We start from the raw sequence: 19,558 nt of genomic DNA on the forward strand, positions 1-19,558 counted from the left end.
GTAGACATTCACTTTAAATTTAAAATAAATGCCATTTGCAGTTTTATTTATTTATTGCGTGATTGCTATTTCATTACATTTTATGGAATTTGTAGATCCATGCACAACAACTGGAAGTTATAGTACAGTATTCACGGTGTTTCACTTGTTCTACATTGTATCATGTTACCACCTTATCCCAAAGAGGATTAAATTCATTTTTTCTGCCTCAAAATTCAATACACAATGCCCCATGAAAGCAAAGTAAAAAAATTGAAATGACCTATTTCTCAGTGAAACAGAATACTGTTCATCAGCTTTGGGACATTTTTAGGGCCTTGAAATACTCTAGGAACAAGAAGTAAGCCTGCAGTGTGAGAGCGAAGTGCTCTAATAGGGTGATAAACAGTGTTGGGAAGGTTACTTTTAAAATGTATTCCATTACAGATAACAGAATACATGCCCCAAAATGTATTTTGTAACGTATTCCGTTACGTTACTCAATGAGAGTAACATATTCTGAATACTTTGGATTACTTAATATATTATCATGCTGTTTACAACTACGTGAATGTACTATTGCTGTGTGATTTATTACTATTACTGAAGGTCCGCGGCTCCGAACCGTAGTAAAGGGACCTCTGGCTAATACGGTGGGTTCGTGTCGGGCTCGTAGCGGAAAACTAGCTTTACTTTGTTGTCTGGGTCAACTTTGCTAGCGAGAGACAGAGAAAGGTGTTGAAAGGCTGCTCCAATGGAGCTTATTGTTTCGGAGGAAAACACAAACACAGTGTACAGTCGAGTCTTAATAGCTTACTTACAACTGGGCTCCTCAGGCACTCTTCTTGGCTGCAGTGGTTATTATTATATTTACATGCTTCCAGCTCCCGTTTCTGCTCGATGTTAACTCGTACTTTTCCACTCTCCTTTTTCTCCCTCCTCGCGCTCACAGACACATAACGGGTCCATCCATCCAGCAGTCCATTCTCCCTGTAGCATGGACTACACTGCCCATCAGGCTACATTCTTTAGGGCTATGCCTGTAGCATCCTGCCTATTAGCTTAGCACAACAACAACAACAACAAAAAGGCGCTCTCTCACCCGGGAAACACACAAGCTGTGTCCCAAAACGTCGGCTGCATCCTTCGGAGGACCCGGCCTCCGTGGTCTACGTGGGCCGGGTCCTTCGAAGACCGAGAAGGCCGGAAGTGCGAGGCTGTGAAATGGGACAGTCTAGCCTTCAGATTAGCGTCACCGCTGTCTCGGTGGAGTCTAATAAACTCGGCCGTCTGCTCCTTGCTATCTAAAATATAACATGACACTGGCGTAAATTCTCGACCGTCTCACACTTCTGTTTAATCAGTTTTCTGTTTAACGTTTATTCAGCTGTGTGAAAATCCCGGAGGAACCCACCCGATGGATTAATAAAGTTTTATTTAATCTAACAATCTAATAACTTTGATCTCAGCCAAACCGATTTACTCCGGAACAAATAGAACACCGAAAAAAGGCAAACAATTACATTTTTAAGTTATCCGAGTGACTTATATATCATGTTTAACCTGAGTAGCGAAATAGCGGGGGTCTAAAAACGATGAAGCCGGGAGTCCGCTGCTCTCGCCGGCTGGAGTGACCATTGAACCCCCCGGCTTGCCATCGAGCGGGTGGGTAACAGACGTCTCCGAAAACCTCGGCACACTTTTGCAAATATACGATGTCTTGATAAACCAAGCAGATATTTGTAATTTGCACAGCTACTTTCTCGCCTGAAAATATGTTAAAAGTTTATTTTGTGACCCAGAAAGAATAATAAAAGTAATTTTAAAACTTAGTAGCGGCCGCCATTGTTGGCAGCTGAAATTTGGCTGGGCCGCGCTATGAATTCTGGGATATGGTGGGCCACGAAGGACACACCTGACCCATCCTTCAAATTCGGGGAAATGAAGGACGCATTTGTCGGCCGCATTTGAAGGAGTCGACGAGTTGGGACAGCCTTCGTCGCCTGGCTGTGACGTAATCGGCCTTCAAATGCGGCCTCCGGAGGATGCAGCCGACGTTTTGGGACACAGCGACAGTCGCAGAGAGAGAGAGCGTCGCCCTGTAACCATGGCAACCATAACGCTGCCGCCAGGAACAACAGAACGTAGCTGTCAAACAAAACCCAAACAGTCCTGACCCACCACAATATGAAACAGGAAAATACCGCCGTGTAATCCATTTATTTCAACAAAGTAACTGTATTCTAAATACCACCTTTTTAAATGGTAACTGTAACGGAATACAGTTACTCATATTTTGTATTTTAAATACGTAACAGCGGTACATGTATTCCATTACTCCCCAACACTGGTGATATGGTACTACAAGGTCATTAAGATAAGATGGGGCACCACACCCCCGGTCTCTGCGGCCTGCTGGAGCGGGGGGGCTAGGAGGAGGAGTTGGCCGTCCGACTGGGGTCTGGTGTGTGGGGCCTCCCTGCTGCTGCGGAGTCGGGGCAGTCTGCTTCTCCCCACTGCAGGGAAAAGGGTAACACCACCTGGGTCTGGGTGCAGTTTCCCCCTCCAGGGGCAAGGGTACCTAGACCCGGTTCTTAGAGTACGCTTGGGGAGTGTGATTGTGTGTACAGCGTCTCTTTATGTCTGTCTCCACGTTGGTTGAGTGTGGAGTAATTGCCTATGAGAGCATGAGGGTGGGAATGGATGTTTGTATCTGTGTGTGCCTGTATGTCTGTGTCTATATGTCAGGTTGGGTATCAGACGCCACCTCTCTGGGGACATCTCAGGCCCTCCAAGGTTTGGAGGCCTATCTCCCCCCACCACTTCCCCTGCCGGTGGCAGACGCCCTCAGACATCGGTGCGTTGGTGGTTCCTTGTGTCCGGGGGTGGGCGTCCGGGTACACACCGGCTCACTCCTTGGTGGCTGCTTATCGGGGCCTGGAACCTGGGGCTCGCTCGGGCCACTTCGCGGGGTGGGGTGCCCTCGGCCTCTCGGCCTGGGGCTCGGTCACTCAGGCACAGCTGGCTGCCAGCGGAGCTCACGGGCACGTCACTGCAACCCCCCCTGGCTTCTGCTCCGCGGCTGCTGAGTGATCCCTCATCTGGGACTCTCCTCAGCTCTTTCTGGGATAGTGGCGCGGCTGCCCCTCTGTTGGTCTTCCTTGGTCTCTTGTGTTCTGGGGGCCTCTGGATGTCTGGAGTTTCAGGTGATCCAGGTGATCGATATATGTATTTTTTGTCTGCTTATTTTGTTGGTTTTTGTTTTTTGCCCTTTATCCCCGTCCCTCTTCTCTGCTGTTTTTGTTTTTTTTCCCCCTCTTTCTTTCTCCCTTTTCTTTTCCCCTGTCTTGTATCTAGCAAGTAAAAATAAAAAATAAAATAAAATAAACAATAAAAGGTAAATCAAATGGACCATTACGGCAAGGCTGGGATGGTCCATTTGGTAAAGTAAATCCGTTGGGCATCTTTCTTTGCCTTTAGACAATAATTCTGATGGCAAAAGAACCAAACGGGACAGGTTAAAAAAAAAAAAAAAAAAAAGATAAGATGGGGCCTGATTATTTAAGACCTTGTATGTGAGGAGCAGGATTTTGAATTCTGGATTTAACAGGAAGCCAATACAGGAGAAACCTGCTCTCTCTTTCTAGTCCCTGTCAGGACTCTTGCTGCAGCATTTTGGATTAACTGAAGGCTTTTCATGGAGTTTTTAGGACTTCCTGATAATAATAATAATAATAATAATAATAATAATAATACATTTAGTGTCCTTATTTTCCCCTGACTTATGGGTTCTGTCACTAGTTAGCTGATGCTCTGTGCTGGCAGAAGGTGACACTAAACATGCTCTAAAACTTTAATATTAAATTCAGCTTCACAGACAGTGTTACACCTAAGACAGTTTGAATTGACCAATTTATAATTCCTTACTGTAGTACAAAATATAAACCTTTCAAGAATAAAGTAAGTTAAAAATGTAAAGGAGTAAGTAAAGTAAGTTAATAAGTTTTAAACTCTGGATGCCACATGTTCCAAAATCTGTTTTATGCAGTCACAAAAGGTGGATTCTGTTGATCTGAATGTAGCGTTCACGTCCACCTTTTGGGACTTGCTTACATGGACGATTGAGCATCGATCAAGATATTTTATGCAGTGTTGTTGTGTTGTTTGTTAGGTTAGTCGTTCAGGTTTTATTCTAAAGGGTTATAAACACCAATATTAACAAAACAAAGGAACAAATATGGAGAGTGAGAGTTGTGAGTAAAACTTTGATTCCTACTGAACTTTCCAAATAATTATGTTGTTTTTTTCTTCTGTAAACTTTGTTTTGAGCTTGATGAAATACTTTTGAGCTTGTTGTATAAAAGTCCCCTGATTATTCATTTAAGGACATTAATTATTGAACTGCTTTTTTAACGTTGGCAGTAAATAATGATGTAATAACGCCTCCTGTTGGCATCATTAAGCTTAATGAAGTGAGTGTTGTGTGTATCCCTGTAGGGACAAAGTGTAAGTTTAACAAGCACAAACAAGTATGAATGGAGAAAACTTTAATCTTCACTGCCTTTCCTGAAGACTTTGCTTACATCTTAAAGGTCTGAACTTGTTAACAATAATAAATAATTTGAAGTAAATAAATAAATGTTAAAATTTATGATACAGTTTGCAAAAAAATGAAAAGCTTGGATACTTACAGTATATTTTATTATTAAGTAATGTATAGTGTAGTTTTCTATAAAACACCTTAAAGTTAAATACTGCACAAGTTCAAGCGACACAGCAGTTAAAGTGCCTAAAATTAATATTAATGCACATTATGACTATGATACCATAGGACTCATATGTGACACTAGCCAAAGTAATTGTTTTCTAAAATGCATCCACCACAATAGTTTAAGATCTGGGTTACAGAAATCCTCCTTCAGTGCAGTGTGGCCGTGGTGGCACCATCATTGAGCAAAAAAACTAAGCAGTATGACAGTAACCATGTAGTGACTGTCGGCAGTGATGCTCACATAATCATTCTTGTCTGCTACCAATTTACGGAAGGTCATACATCATTTTATTGTTGCCTGCCTTGCCATGTTCTTTGTTCAGAGCGCTCTTAAAGGCTTCTGATGATTAAGAATGTCCGTACCCAATTTTAAGGGACATCAAGAAAAATGAACATAATACTTCAGTACTGACAAATTTACAGTGTTTGTCTGTTCAATTTCATGTTGATTTTAAAGTCCTATTAAAGACTAATCTGGCTTATGACGAAGCATTAAATACCCTTGCTCCATTATCTATTAAGCACTGGTTAATGAGCTCCATGAATGGGGCTCCACTAGTTTCCTAATAGATAGATAGATAGATAGATATTGTAATAAAAAATGTTTATAAATAAGTACAGTGCAAGTGTCCATGAATGTTAACAGCACAGTTAACATTCAATCAGGGTGGAGGTAGGGCATGTTTGACAACCTGTAGGTAGAAGCTTAGTAATATCTTGGCTAACAATGAAGCTCAGCAGGTTTTTTCCATCAGAACTCCTAAGTTGTGGAACAGCCTGCACACTGGGACCAAAACTTTGTTATTGTCTTTGTTTTTTTAGAAACTTAGAACTTTTTTTATTGTAATTGTGCAGTTGCTTAAATTAGTTAGCAAGACCTCAAAAGTGGAAAGTAAAGAAAATAATATACAAAAAAGAAAAAACAACATGAGAACACTAATTATACAATATACACGACGTTTTAAATCTCTTCATTTTTAGCAATGGCAGCAGCTTGCAGAGAAGAGGGAGTCTTGTCTTGTTTCTCTTTGTTCCTGTTTTAAAGTTTTTAACTGTTCCTTGGATTTTAAATATACATTTGTGTGAAGCACTTTGAAACTTTAAGAAGTGCTTTAAAATAAAGCTTTTTAATAATAAGTTGCCATTGAAGACTGAAAGCTGAGAGCCAGATATTGGGGATATTGGATATATATCTATATCTATCTATATATGTATGTGTGTGTGTGTGTGTATGTATATATGTATGTGTGTGTGTGTTTATGTATATATGTATGTGTGTGTGTGTGTGTGTGTGTGTGTGTGTGTGTGTGTATATATATATATATATATATATATATATATATATATATATATATATATATATATATATATATATATATATACGTGTGTGTGTTAATAATGTCTCTTTAAACACTTTCCTGTGATTATTTCCATTTTGGCTTGAAATATAATATCTCCCTCTGTTGGTATTGCAGCTTACTGTAGCTTCCACATGTGTTTACTTTTCATGTTTTGGAGAGGCAAAGCGTGAAATGGACATGGTGGACGGGCGTGTCAATTACGTGCTTTGTCATGATATCTGGTTGCATATCAGCTCAAGTGTGTGAATGAAGTTGTTAATTAATCATAGTGCCCTTGAGTTAACTTACAACACAAAGACACCCCCACCCCCCACCAAAAAACGCAGAAGTCTCCCAATCATCATGTCCACAGATGATCCTGTCACCTGAAAAAATTCAAAAGAAAAGTGACGAAAAGGAAAGTTTAAGTTCTAATTTGTGCATGAAACCAAACCGAAAACTGCACGTCATATGTTCCATGTGTGTCACAGTGTTTGACAGTGTTTTCTGTTTTTGTTCTTTTTTGGCTGTGGGTGGCTTTACTTTTTTGGTATTAATGATAAATAGACAATGGCAAAGAAGCAAGAGTTGGTTGTACCTTTACATTTTTTTAACTGTAGGAAAAATATTAGAAGAAAAAAATCTAAATCAGTTTTTGTCTCTATCCACTATTTTTTCCCCTCTTGGATTTCATCATCGACATCAGCAGTTTTTTTTTTTTTTTTACTGTCTTTGCTCCTGTTTTCTTAATTAACCACTGCCATTTTCCTAATGTGCTGAGTCTAAATGTTGTTGTTGTGGCATTGTTGTTTTTCAGTGGCTGAAACCACTCAGAGGTACCGCAGAGAGAAAGCTTCCATCTAACAAAGTCTCCTGATAACTCATTTAATTACATTAAATATTCAGAACCTAACTAATTAATGCTTTTAGTAAATATTGACATGATTAATGAATCCCATGGGCATTGATTAGCAGTCTTTGTGGGGAGCAGATGATGTGCATCCCAGCAAAGACAAATTATGGGAAAGTTAACAAGAAGTCAAAGGTAAATCGAGAAAAGTTCACTTCAGTGTCCTTAATGGATCCCATGGGCGTTGATCTACTAGTGCGTCAAATCTCCCATATGGAAAAGAAATAGAAAAAACTTTTAAAAGACTTGCATCAGATGTGGCCTACTTCATATAGTGAGTCATATAAGGCTTATATGATTTACTCATGAAAGTGGCTTTCATATATTGTTTTAGTAAGTATCCAAAACATACAAGTTTTATTTATATAATTTTTCAAAGGATCTTATATCTGTTTTCACTCTTGTATGCTTTTCATACAAGTTTCACACAAAACAGATACAAACTGTATAAGATTTATATATATCTTTTCCATATGGGCTGAGTGATCCAACTAGTTGACTACTACTGGGCCTTTTAAGTATGCTCAATCGAAAAACTCATAAACAGTTACACTGAAACTTACAACCGTATAAAAACAAGAGGAAAACCCTTATTCTCAGATTTATTTGACAGGTAAACTGCACAACTACTTATATCTCATATTAGATATATAAAAATAGCTCCATGCTGAAGTATATTAACATGCAACAGGTAACATCTGAGAAATTTGGTTCATATGTGTTCATTATTTGTTGAACAGTGCCAACCAAAAATGCTTCAACAGTGAAGTAAAGGCAAATTATGCATGGTCCTGTTTTAGCAAGTTCTGTAGTGCAATCAGCACACAATTTTTTCAATTTCTGTCTTTGTAAGATAAACCCAAATACAAAACGAAATGTTTTAGAAACTGAAAAAAAAAACCAAAGAAATATATTTTTGTGAATTGTATTTAATTCACCTCCTACAGCAACACAAAAATTGTAGATTTTGCTATAAACAAAGCTTTCAATTCCATTTACATTACAAGACTGAGTAACTTAGATACCAGAAGTAATATTAGAAACAAGAATTTATCCTGAGTTAACATTGTATCCTGCTACTCTTTAGACTTGTTTGGCCTGTTTTGAGAAGTGCAGACTTTGTAGCTGCTAATGTAAACAACAATACAAAAAACCCACTGTTGACTTAGATAGTCATATGTCCACATGCTTTACCCAGTCCATTCAATTTCCTGCCACTTCTCTGCATCGGAGTGGCAGAAGTCTAAGTAGAGGTGTCCATATCTTTCTATGCTTTACTTCCTACTCCAACTCATCTAGTAGAACACTGAGATGTTCCTAAGCCAACCAAGAGTTACAATCTTTCCAGTGTGTCCTGGATCTGCCCTGAAACCCCTCACCTAGGTGGTGCCCAAGAGGCATGCTTGTCAGATATCTGAAAGCACCTCAACTGGGTCCCATCAATGTGGAGAAGAAGTGCCTCTACTCTGAGCCCTTCCTCTTAATCCTTGGGGAGAAGCCAATCACGATTCAAAGGAAGCTCATTTTTTGCTGCACATATCAGTGATCTCCACATCCATGAAGATCCTAAAAATGACAGCCTCAACATCGCATTTAATCTGTTATTAGACTCAATTGGCTTCTGTCAAAATGTAAAAGAACCCACCCACCACTTTAATCACACTCTAGATCTTGTTTTAACATATGGCATAGAAACTGAACATTTAACAGTGTTTCCTGAAAACCCTCTGCTGTCTGATCATTTCCTGATAACATTTACATTTATAATGATTGATTACACAGCAGTGGAGAGTAGACTTTATCACAGTAGATGTCTTTCTGAAAGCGCTGTAACTAAGTTTAAGAATATAATCCAACCACTGTTATCATCTTCAATGCCCTGTACCAACACAGAGCAGAGCAGCTACCTGAACGCTACTCCAACAGAGGTCGATCATCTTGTTAATAATTTTACCTCCTCACTACGTACGACTCTGGATACTGTAGCTCCTGTGAAAACTAAGGCCTCAAATCAGAAGTACCTGACTCCGTGGTATAATTCTCAAACACGTAGCCTAAAGCAGATAACTCGTAAGCTGGAGAGTAAATGGCGTGTCACAAATTTAGAGGATCATCATTTAGCGTGTAGAAAAAATTTAGAACATGCTGTAGGTATTACAGGTACTGTGCCGCAGTGGTTGTTAACATATCTATCTAATAGACTCCAATTTGTTCATGTAAATGGAGAGTCTTCTTCACACACTGAGGTTAATTATGGAGTTCCACAGGGTTCAGTGCTCTGACCAGTTCTGCTATGCAGATGACACCCAGCTCTATCTATGTATGAAGCCAGGTAACACACACCAATTAGTTAAACTGCAGGAATGTCTTAAAGACATAAAGACCTGGATGGCCGCTAACTTTCTGCTTCTTAATTCAGATCAAACTGAGGTTATTGTACTCGGCCCTGATAATCTTAGAAATATGGTATCTAACCAGATTCTTACTCTGGATGGCATTACCTTGGCCTCCAGTAACACTGTGAGGAACCTTGGAGTCATTTTTGACCAGGACATGTCCTTCAACGCACATATTAAACAAATATGTAAGACTGCTTTCTTCCATTTGCGCAACATCTCTAAAATTAGAAATATCCTGTTTCAGAGTGACGCTGAAAAACTAGTTCATGCATTTATTACTTCCAGGCTGGACTACTGTAATTCCTTATTATCAGGAAGTCCTAAAAACTCCCTGAAAAGCCTTCAGTTAATCCAAAATGCTGCAGCAAGAGTCCTGACAGGGACTAGAAAGAGAGAGCAGATTTCTCCTGTATTGGCTTCCCTTCATTGGCTTCCTGTTAAATCCAGAATTGAAAATCCTGCTGCTCACATACAAGGTCTTAAATAATCAGGCCCCATCTTATCTTAATGACCTTGTAGCACCATATCACCCTGTTAGAGCACTTCGCTCTCACACTGCAGGCTTACTTGTTGTTCCTAGAGTATTTAAAAGTAGAATGGGAGGCAGAGCCTTCAGTTTTCAGGCCCCTCTTCTGTGGAACCAGCTTCCAGTTTGGATTCAGGAGACAGACACTATCTCTACTTCCAAGATTAGGCTTCAAACCTTCCTTTTTGCTAAAGCATATAGTTAGGGCTGGACCAGGTTACCCTGAATCCTCCCTTAGTTATGCTGCAATAGGTGTAGGCTGCTGGGGGATTCCCATGATGCATTGAGTTTTTCCTTACCAGTCACCTTCTTCACTCACTATGTGTTAATAGACCTCTCTGCATTGAATCATATCTGTTATTAATCTCTGTCTCTCTTCCACAGCATGTCTTTATCCTGTCTTCCTTCTCTCACCCCAACCAATCACAGCAGATGGCCCCGCCCCTCCCTGAGCCTGGTTCTGCCGGAGGTTTCTTCCTGTTAAAAGGGAGTTTTTCCTTCCCACTGTCGCCAAAGTGCTTGCTCATAGGGGGTCATACGATTGTTGGGTTTTTCTTTGTATCTATTATTGTAGGGTCTACTGTACAATATAAAGCGTGTTGAGGAGACTGTTGTGGTGATTTGGCGCTATATAAATAAAATTGAATTGAATGTTGATGCACTGACAACAAATGTGGTCAAAAACAAACATGGCTTCTGGCATCTGACAACTGGCAGGGCATAGGTGCTGATTGCCCAGATCTTATTCTTCCCATTCACTTGACTCCTCAGGACTTGTCTTACTATCTGCAATTATTCAGTTATTGCAGTTTTCCTATCAATGTCTTCATGGTTCCCATTTGCCTAAGGGATTCCCAGGTACTTGTAGATGTCCTCAGTGTGTGCAATGTTGCTTTCTGGTAGTGCGATCCCCTCAGTTCTTACTGCCTTTGCTCTCTTTGTTACCATCTCTTTACACTTCTCCAGTACAAATGACGTTCTGATGTTGATGTTTTAGATCCTAGTTGTGTGCATCAGTGAATCAATGTGGCATTAACTCCTGGCATACAGCTTGATGTCATCCAGTAGAAGAGGTGTAGAAGAGGAGGCTAATGATTGCTCCATTCTGCAGTTGGTATACGTAGCCATCTTGTTAATAATCTCACTGGGGATGTTCATGTTCAGGCCTGTGCAGATAAGCAGTGGGGACAGAAGATCTCCTTGGTAATTCTGGCACTTGATGGTGATCAGTGCAATTGCTTTAAAGTTAGCCTCTAGTGTTGTTTGCTACGTCCTCATCAAATTCTCGATGAAGGCTCTTAGGGTCCTGATGACACGTGTGGACATTGAGTCAGAGGCTTTATTTTAGTTAATCCAGGCAGTGCACAGGTTGGTCAGTCTGGTCTTACAGTCTCAAGTGACTGCTCTGTTTACCAGTATCAGGGGTTTTGCTCCCATGATGTTTCTGCCAGTTCCTTTCTGGATGGAACAGGTACGCTCAGCTTGTATTTATGTAGGGTCTTTACCTTACAATAAAAAGTGCCTTAAGATCATGTCCATATCCATAGGAACATGAAGAGGTAGGTGGAAAGACGCTGGTAGGAAAGCTGCAACCAGCATCTGCATTCCTACTCTTAACTCCTACTCTTAACTATGAACTATATTCTTATTTGTTGCAGATCATTTCATATAGTAAATGTTAGTTATTTTAATAATGATGCTCATGGCAATGTCAGAAAAAATGCTTTAAACAATACGGAATCAACTTAACAGGCTATTAATATATTACTCCTATACTATAATGTTCAAGTTATCATGTCCCTGGGGCGAGGAGGGGGGTTGTAAGTAAAATGGAAAAAAATAATGCAGACATGTGATAGTCACATGAAAAGGTGTGACTACAGAGCGTATATACACAATGTGCAGGTAAGAAAATCTTGCTGTCCAGTGCCGTTTAGCTGAAAGCAACCACAGCCCTCTAACCTATTAATTTCCTGCAGAAGGAGGATGACCTGAAAAGAGCTTTTTGGATCTTTCTGGTTTAAATGTTGGAAGCTTTTTTGTGTTTTATTTCCACTGAAGATGTTAAAAACTGAATTTCTTTATTGAAATGTCACTTGCAAATCTGTCTCTGACCAATGTTACTGCTAACCAGCAGTATCAAGGGGTTTTGGAAAGAGTTTTATTTTCCACTCTGACTACACTGCCATGTTGTATATTCCTCTTCATTAATGGAATAATGCTATTTACTTTAAGGAGTAAAGCTTTGTTCTGTGAGACGTCTCGATATATTCTGCTGTATAACCTTCTGTTTGCAGACACAGTACAGATGGCACTGAGTCAGTTATTGTATATTATTGCTACTTGTAGGATAACACTAACATATCCTGTATGTGGTTTTCTCACCATGCTTGCCAATCTTACAACTGTGGTCTCTCCTGTCACGCTGGTGGTGATGTCTCTGGAGAGATATGTCGCTGTGTGCTACCCACTGAGGCATGCTAGCATCATCACTATCACCAACACAGGTGTGGCCATCATTGTGATTTGGGCCATCGGTTCACTAAATATTCTCACTCGGGTTCTTCTGCTGTTAGAGTTTCCTTTTCAAGCCCTTGATAGTCTGCAGATGAAAGACTTTTGCTCTGACATAGCGATGTTTGTTGGGTCTATGTCTGATGATTACGACAAAGCCTTCACATGTGTTCTGTTTATTTCAGCAAGTGTGGCAATCATATGCTCTTATATTGGTGTTATAGTAGCAGCCAGGTCGGCCTCCACAGATAAAGCTTCAAACCATAAGGCTCGTAACACACTGCTGCTACATCTGGTGCAGCTGGGTCTCAGTCTTTCCTCAACCATTTATAACCCACTACTCACAGCACTAGCAAGAGTTTTAACAAGGATAGTGTTTGTACGCATCCAGAATGTTTTTTATGTATGTATTTTCATTTTCCCCAGATGTCTGAGTTCACTGATTTATGGTATCAGAGACCAAAGCATCAGACCTGTGCTCATATATTATCTTTGCTGTCGACTGAAATACTCAGTCATACAGCCAAGACTGAAGGCTGTGATTGAAATAGATTGTTAGTCAGAGTATACACAATGCTTACAATCATACAAATCTCAAAGTACCGTACTGCAATTTTGGATGCAATTAAAAAGTAATTATGTTATAACTCCTTCTGTTACTGACTTGACTTTTGAATTTTTATTGAAAACCATACAATTTTCAAATGACATAAGTGAGGAATTATTTGCTGCTGTTTACTAAAGGAACATAATTCTTTATAATTCTCTCAAATTATTACATGCTTTGGTAAAACAGGAAAGAGCGTCACATTTGTTCATCTCAAGCACTGCTCAGGCAAAGAAATTGCAGCAATTTTTAATTAGAAGTAATTGGCCTACATTTGTCCTACTTCTAAACCTGCAATTTAGCCTTGGAATTACTGTAGGTGTCCTAGAGGGTTTTCTTTCAGTCCCAAGTTGTGCAAATAAATTCAGCGAGAGCACTTTGGAAAACTAAAGGTGCTCTGTGTTGGTAAAGTTGTTCTCTGCTCTCAGTCTTGAATAATTTGGTGAATTTTCAATCAACAAAAAGTCTTAAATAGTTTGATCACAGACTTTTTGTATTGTATGGTATTCACCCCATTACATAAATCACCTTGAGGTGACTTTTGTGACTTTGCGATATATTTATAGCTGTATTTTGCTTATTTACAGCTGCCAAAATGGCATAGGATTATAGCATCAACATGTGAGCATACCTTAAATAACCCTGCAGTTGAAAGCTTTTACTCAGGCAGCAGTGTGAGGTGAAGGATTCTCTGCAAGATACATGTAGATGTCACCAAACAGGGGCTGTGGGACAGTTGCTGGGGCAGAATATGGATCACGAGTCCCCAAATGTGTAGTTTCTCCTTATATCGTAGCTTTTTTTCCATGAACAGATGATCTGAGTGGTCTTGGTTCGGGACAGGTGAGATTTATTATTTATTCTACTGGACAGTCCATGTGTGAGTCGGTCATGTGACAACATGAAAAACAAAAAACAACCCCCCCCCCCCCAAAAAAACAAAAAAAACAATGAGAGAAAGGTTGCTGCCATTGGATGAGGTGGAAAATTAAGTTATAATGTGCTAACCTTGCAGGGCTTAACATATGTTCACATTAAATAATGATGGTTTGTCAATGCATGAGACGACTGTTGCTGTGGTTTGGTGCTATATAAAAAAAAAACTTAATTACATTTACAGCATTACAATAATGTTACCTATTAGATTTCAATAATGTATCCACCATCTGAGTTACAGGACAGTCCTTTTCTAAAGTTTTCTACAGTTTCCATATCTTCTATCTCTGCTTATATAAGCTTATATTATGAAATATGTGATGAATAGGACAGAAAATAGAAATGATGATACTCATTACATGAGTTTTAAAACAATCATTTGTCATTCTTATTTCTTTTTAAGTTCTCCCTGTTACCAAAGAACTTAGAGCTCAAAGGGGGTCATACAGCTGTTGGTCTTTTTATGTTTTCACTGTATCATTGTCAGGTCTTTACCTTACAATATGAATTGCCTTGAGCCAAATGTTGTCGTGATTTGGTACTGCCTAAATAAAACTGAATTGAATTGAATTAAATTGAATTGAACAGAGATTCCCAGACCTCCTTCTCCAAAGCCGCCTACTCAACATCTTCCAAGGGGACGCAGAAGCATTCCTGAGCAAGTCAAAAGACATAATATCCCTGTATGTCCTGGGTCTGCTCCAGAGCCTTCTCCTAGAGCGGGGGTGTCCAATCCCAGTCCTCGAGAGCTACAAATCTGCAGCTTTAAAATGCATCCCTACTCCAACACAGCTGAATCAAATGGTTTGATTATCTCTTCAGCATGCCATCAAGTTTGGCAAAGGCCTGATAACAAGCCATTCATTTGATTCAGGTGTGTCGGAACAAGGTGTGGAGTTTAGATAAATATTTTGCTGCTACTATTCATAATCATCATCATTACCATTGCATTAATTATCATTTCATCAAAGCATTTATAAAACCAATAATGCTCTCAGCCTTTCACTGCTTCCTCATTTGCATTTTCACACACACACCCGCAGTCTAAAAAGAGCATCCCTTCACACACAGATCTCTTATTTTATATTACAAAGACGTCTTCTAATTACAACTGCAGAGATTATCAGGCCTATTAACACCTACACAATTTCGACAAATTTAAATTAACGGTCCAACTTTTTTGTCATCAATTAACAAGTATCAGTTCCAAACTGTCTCTGGCCTAATTTCTAAGATCCCTAAATCAATTTAAAAGTGTCCAACACCCAAGGTCCAACCTTTGCTGCCCAAAAAAGCGCAAACCACCGTTCCAAACGGTAAAGTGGTCCAACCACTAGCTATTCTGGAGTGCCCCAAGCTCCACAGTGGCCAACTGACTATCCCTCGTAGAGGACAACGGCGCGCGTCCGAGTCGTTGGCAAGCGTTACCTCTGAGCAATGCGCTTCTTAGCAGTCCAACTGCCGTTCTAGAAAAATTTATAATACTTTGAAACAACAGTCAACACCCCAGAAAAAGTTTATGACTGATGCAGGTCCAACCTTATGACCAATAGGGACTCTAACCCACAAAATGACCAATTACCTATTATACTAAATTCACTTAGCAGTCCAACTGCTTTAAATTCTCTTAGCAGTCCAACTGCTTTCTCTTTACTCAGTACTGTCACTTACAACATTAAATTATCATTATTTCGACTTTCAATTCTCATGAGACCTTCACCAAAATCAAAACAGACATTCACCGGCAACTTTTACTGAATAGACCATTAATCTTATCGTCCAATTCAGCATACTTCGGATAAAATCAACAGGCCTGAGCCTACCTCTTTTATAAAGGTGCCTGTCCACTCAGTTCGATTGCCGGATCATGCCTGCCTGTCTGACCACCCTCGGACCCCGGATTTCTCCGTCTAAACCTCCAAACTCACTCCCTCCTCAATACACGGACGAGCCCCCAAAATGTTAAAATCCGGGTTCAAAATATTGAGGGAGAGCACAAAAACAACAATTGGTCCAGGAGAGTCGGTCAAACAATGATTTTAATGAACACACGCGTGGGGAGATGAACACTGCACACAGTCAGCATCGATCTCCGCCCAAGACTACACAAGCAGTTGTTTTTATAACATCAGGGTTAGTTATGTTAATCTTCTAACTCTCGCTTATCTCCTAGAACAAACTGTCCCTTATGCAAACATAATCTCACAGTTACAAGCTTTTGCAAACTATTATTTAAACTCTTACATAAATATGAGTCTAACTGCTGTTTATGTGTGTGTGTGTCTCGACCTCAAAAATGCACTCGGCCTCACTCCGCCCGTTGACGCTTCTGACCTTTTGCCAGACAGGAGCTCTCTGTGATATGTGTAATAATCTTAACTAAGAACATATGTAATCTATTGAATAAATGCTTTACCAAAATGCCACTACTCAAAGCTCAATAAAAAGGATATAAACAAATATAAGAAATACTAATGGACAACCTGATATATGTGTTTTGTAAGCGTGTTCTTTCCATAGCTCAAAGACTGAGCTTCAACTCTTCATGAAATGCAATATGTGTATACAATTATTATAGCTGCACCTGTAATAAAAATGTCAATATGAGATTATGACAATACTTGTAATACAAGATTTAACATAAGGCCAACCGCTTCAATAAATGCTTTGATGAAATGATAATTAATGCAATGGTAATGATGATGATTATGAATAGTAGCAGCAAAATATTTATCTAAACTCCACAAAGGATACATCTAAAAGCTGCAGGAAGGTAGCTCTTGAGGACTGGGACTGGACAACCCTGCCCTATAGAAACTCATTCCCATCACAAAGTACACACTCTACTCTTTTTCAAATGAGAACCATGGCCTCAGACCCAGAGGTGCCAATTTCTGTTCCAGCTGCTTTACATTGGCTTCAAATTGCCCTAGATAAAACTGGAGGTCATGCTTAAGAAAGCCAACAAAACCCTGCAAAAAGCAGAGACACAATCCTGAGGTCGCAAAGCTAAACACCATTTACGCCTGGGCTGGATTCTAGACAAGGAAATAATTAACAGAATGACAATCACAGCGGGACAACACTGGCAGATACCCACCAGGAATGAATCTGACTTATCACCAGCGATGCAAACTAAGGTCTCATTGTGGTTCTCTAGGGAGCTAATAACCTACAACAGCTTTAATACCCAATATTTCCAAAAGACACGCCAAAGGATCCCCTGAGGGATGCAGTAAAATGCCTTCTCTGAATCTAAAAAGCTCAGAGAGAAACTCTCTGGTCTCAGCATCTAGACCCAAGACAAAAACTGCATTGTTCCTCCTGAACCTAAGTTTGACAAACAAACAGTGGTGTGGTGGCAATTTTTCACACCAGCCTAATAAGCAACCAAAGACCCAGACAGACTTTTAATTCATTTGAAAGCCTGATGCTTAGCCTTGTCCACCCCAGCTGTGAAACTCAAAAACCAGTCTTACTTGTTATCATCTATCGTCCATCTGGACCTTACACAGTTTCTGTCTGATTTCTCAGACTTTTGTATCTGATTTAATACTCTGTCATGGTCCCTGTGTCTGCCCGGTCAGCCCAGTGAGGCTACATGTGTTTTTGTTTTCTCTCTCTCTCTCTCTCTCTCTCTCTCTCTCTCTCTCTCTCTCTCTCTCTCTCTCTCTCTCTCTCTCTCTCTCTCCAGCATTGCTCTGCCTGGGTGGAGCTCACTGCGGGCTCGCGCCTTTGGCCCATGCACCTAAAACTAATCATGCATCTATGACTCATCATCCTGTTTTCCTACCCACTACTTCAGGCAGGGGCTCAGAGCTTCTCGTTGCTGGACTGTTGAGTAAAACATGTTAGAGTAAATCCTGGTGTTACGTCCCTCTGCAGCCCCTAATCTCTTCAGTGGGTTCAGCTATTGCAAATTGGCCACACCTAGTCAGGTGTGCATAAAAGGATACCTGAGGCAGGCTTTTAGGGAGGCTCACTAGCCCTGGCTTTGGTAATACCAGCCATTTTAACCAACTTGCAATGAATTTTAAGATTAAAACCTCTTCTCACTTAAATTCTGGTGTTTGTCTCCTTATTTATGTTGAGGCTTTTGAGCCAGGTCGCAACATAAGTGGGGACTCGTCCAGGATCATTTGGACACTTTTGTGGAGACTGAATATCAGTTTTTGTTTTACTTTTAAGTGGGTGAGTGATGGTGTTCACTGTAATTGGGCAAACTCCCTTTAGTAAGTGTGTTTCAGCTGGGTGGCTGTGCTGCCCTTCCATCAAAGCACTTGTTTGTTGCTTTGCTTTGTTGTTTTAATTTGTTGCATTTGGTGGTTATCCTGGGTGGGGGTACGCTTCAGAGTGTGGTAGGAGACTGTATCTCTGGTCTGCTGTCTACTAGCGATTTGGCATTTAAAGTTGCCTCGAGCCTGGCACGCCACCGAAAAGTAGGTAGGTAAAGTTTAATTGCATACCAGTAAATCAGTGGCACCACACTTGACAGGAGGTTTGAGGCCATTTGTGAATTATGGTCTTATGGCTGAGGCAGGAAGGCCTTTTTAAGTTGCCATAGGGTGTACACCATATGTGCACTGTTAAAATATCAATGTTAGTGGATGCCAAATGAGATCCTCATGAGGTGAATGTTTTGTGCTGTGACCTTTAGTGTTGTGGAGGATTTGGCTACTTTGGTTAGGTCACTTGTGAGTGTTGTTGGCCAGGTGATGGCAATAACACTGCGGGGTGCTGAGTCACCCTTGGTGTGATCATTGTGTGGCCAAAGCTCTCCATTTGTGGGTGGTCACTAGTACGCTTGCTTTACTGAATTTTGTATATTAAATTAACTTGTTGTGGTATGAGGCCACTTGTATGTGACCGTTTGTGTGGTGGAGACTAGGGGTGGGTTTTGATGATTGATTTATCGATTAAAATTGATTCTAGCTTGGATAACGTGATATTGATTCATTACAATCCTGAGTCGATTTTTAAATATAAATTTATTTTGCCCGAAACACCAGAATCGCAGGTTAAACCTCACAAAATTTCAACAACCACCAAACAACTAAAACAGTAAATGAGAGCAGGTCCACGGATTCTGCATAAAGATGTGAACACAAAGCGTGGACCCGACGCATCAGAATCAGTGAGATGTCGTTTTTCTCACCCGACAGCACGGACACGGTCGGGGCTGGAAGCCGACAGCTCGCTGATTCTGATGTTTCGGCGGGTCCGCGCTTTGTGTTTGCGTCCTGTTTTTGCGCTAGATTCTGAAGCTGCAGGTTTTGTCTCTCTCGAAACAATATTGACTGAACCAGCAGCAAAAGAAGATGCTTCCACCACGGTAAAATCATACTTCCTGCAGAGCTCGCTCTCGCTCTCTCTCTCTCTCTCTCTCTCTTTCTCTTTCTCTCTCTCTCTCTCTCTTTCTGTGTACTTCAAGAACAGTTTCCCATCTAAAAACCTCTGTTTTTGGCATTATTCACTTGCTTATTATGCACAAGTCTACAGTTGTTTACAGCGCTGTCGGCCGCTGGTTTTTTTGGGTTTTTTTTTGCCTTTTTTGCCTCATTTCTGCTTTTAAACTT

At 40.3% G+C, this 19,558-nt stretch overlaps 1 protein-coding gene across 1 annotated transcript; it reads left to right on the plus strand.

The window, feature by feature from the left end:
• The first annotated feature begins 12,014 nt into the window (after positions 1–12,014).
• Positions 12,015–12,998, plus strand: LOC134637573 (odorant receptor 131-2-like). The gene has a single exon (XM_063488021.1). The coding sequence runs from the start codon at positions 12,015–12,017 to the stop codon at positions 12,996–12,998; it is 984 nt and encodes a 327-aa protein (XP_063344091.1).
• Positions 12,999–19,558: the final 6,560 nt, after the last annotated feature.

The sequence above is a fragment of the Pelmatolapia mariae genome, linkage group LG10_11, assembly GCF_036321145.2.
Source record: "Pelmatolapia mariae isolate MD_Pm_ZW linkage group LG10_11, Pm_UMD_F_2, whole genome shotgun sequence".
In the NCBI taxonomy this organism is placed as follows: domain Eukaryota; kingdom Metazoa; phylum Chordata; class Actinopteri; order Cichliformes; family Cichlidae; genus Pelmatolapia; species Pelmatolapia mariae.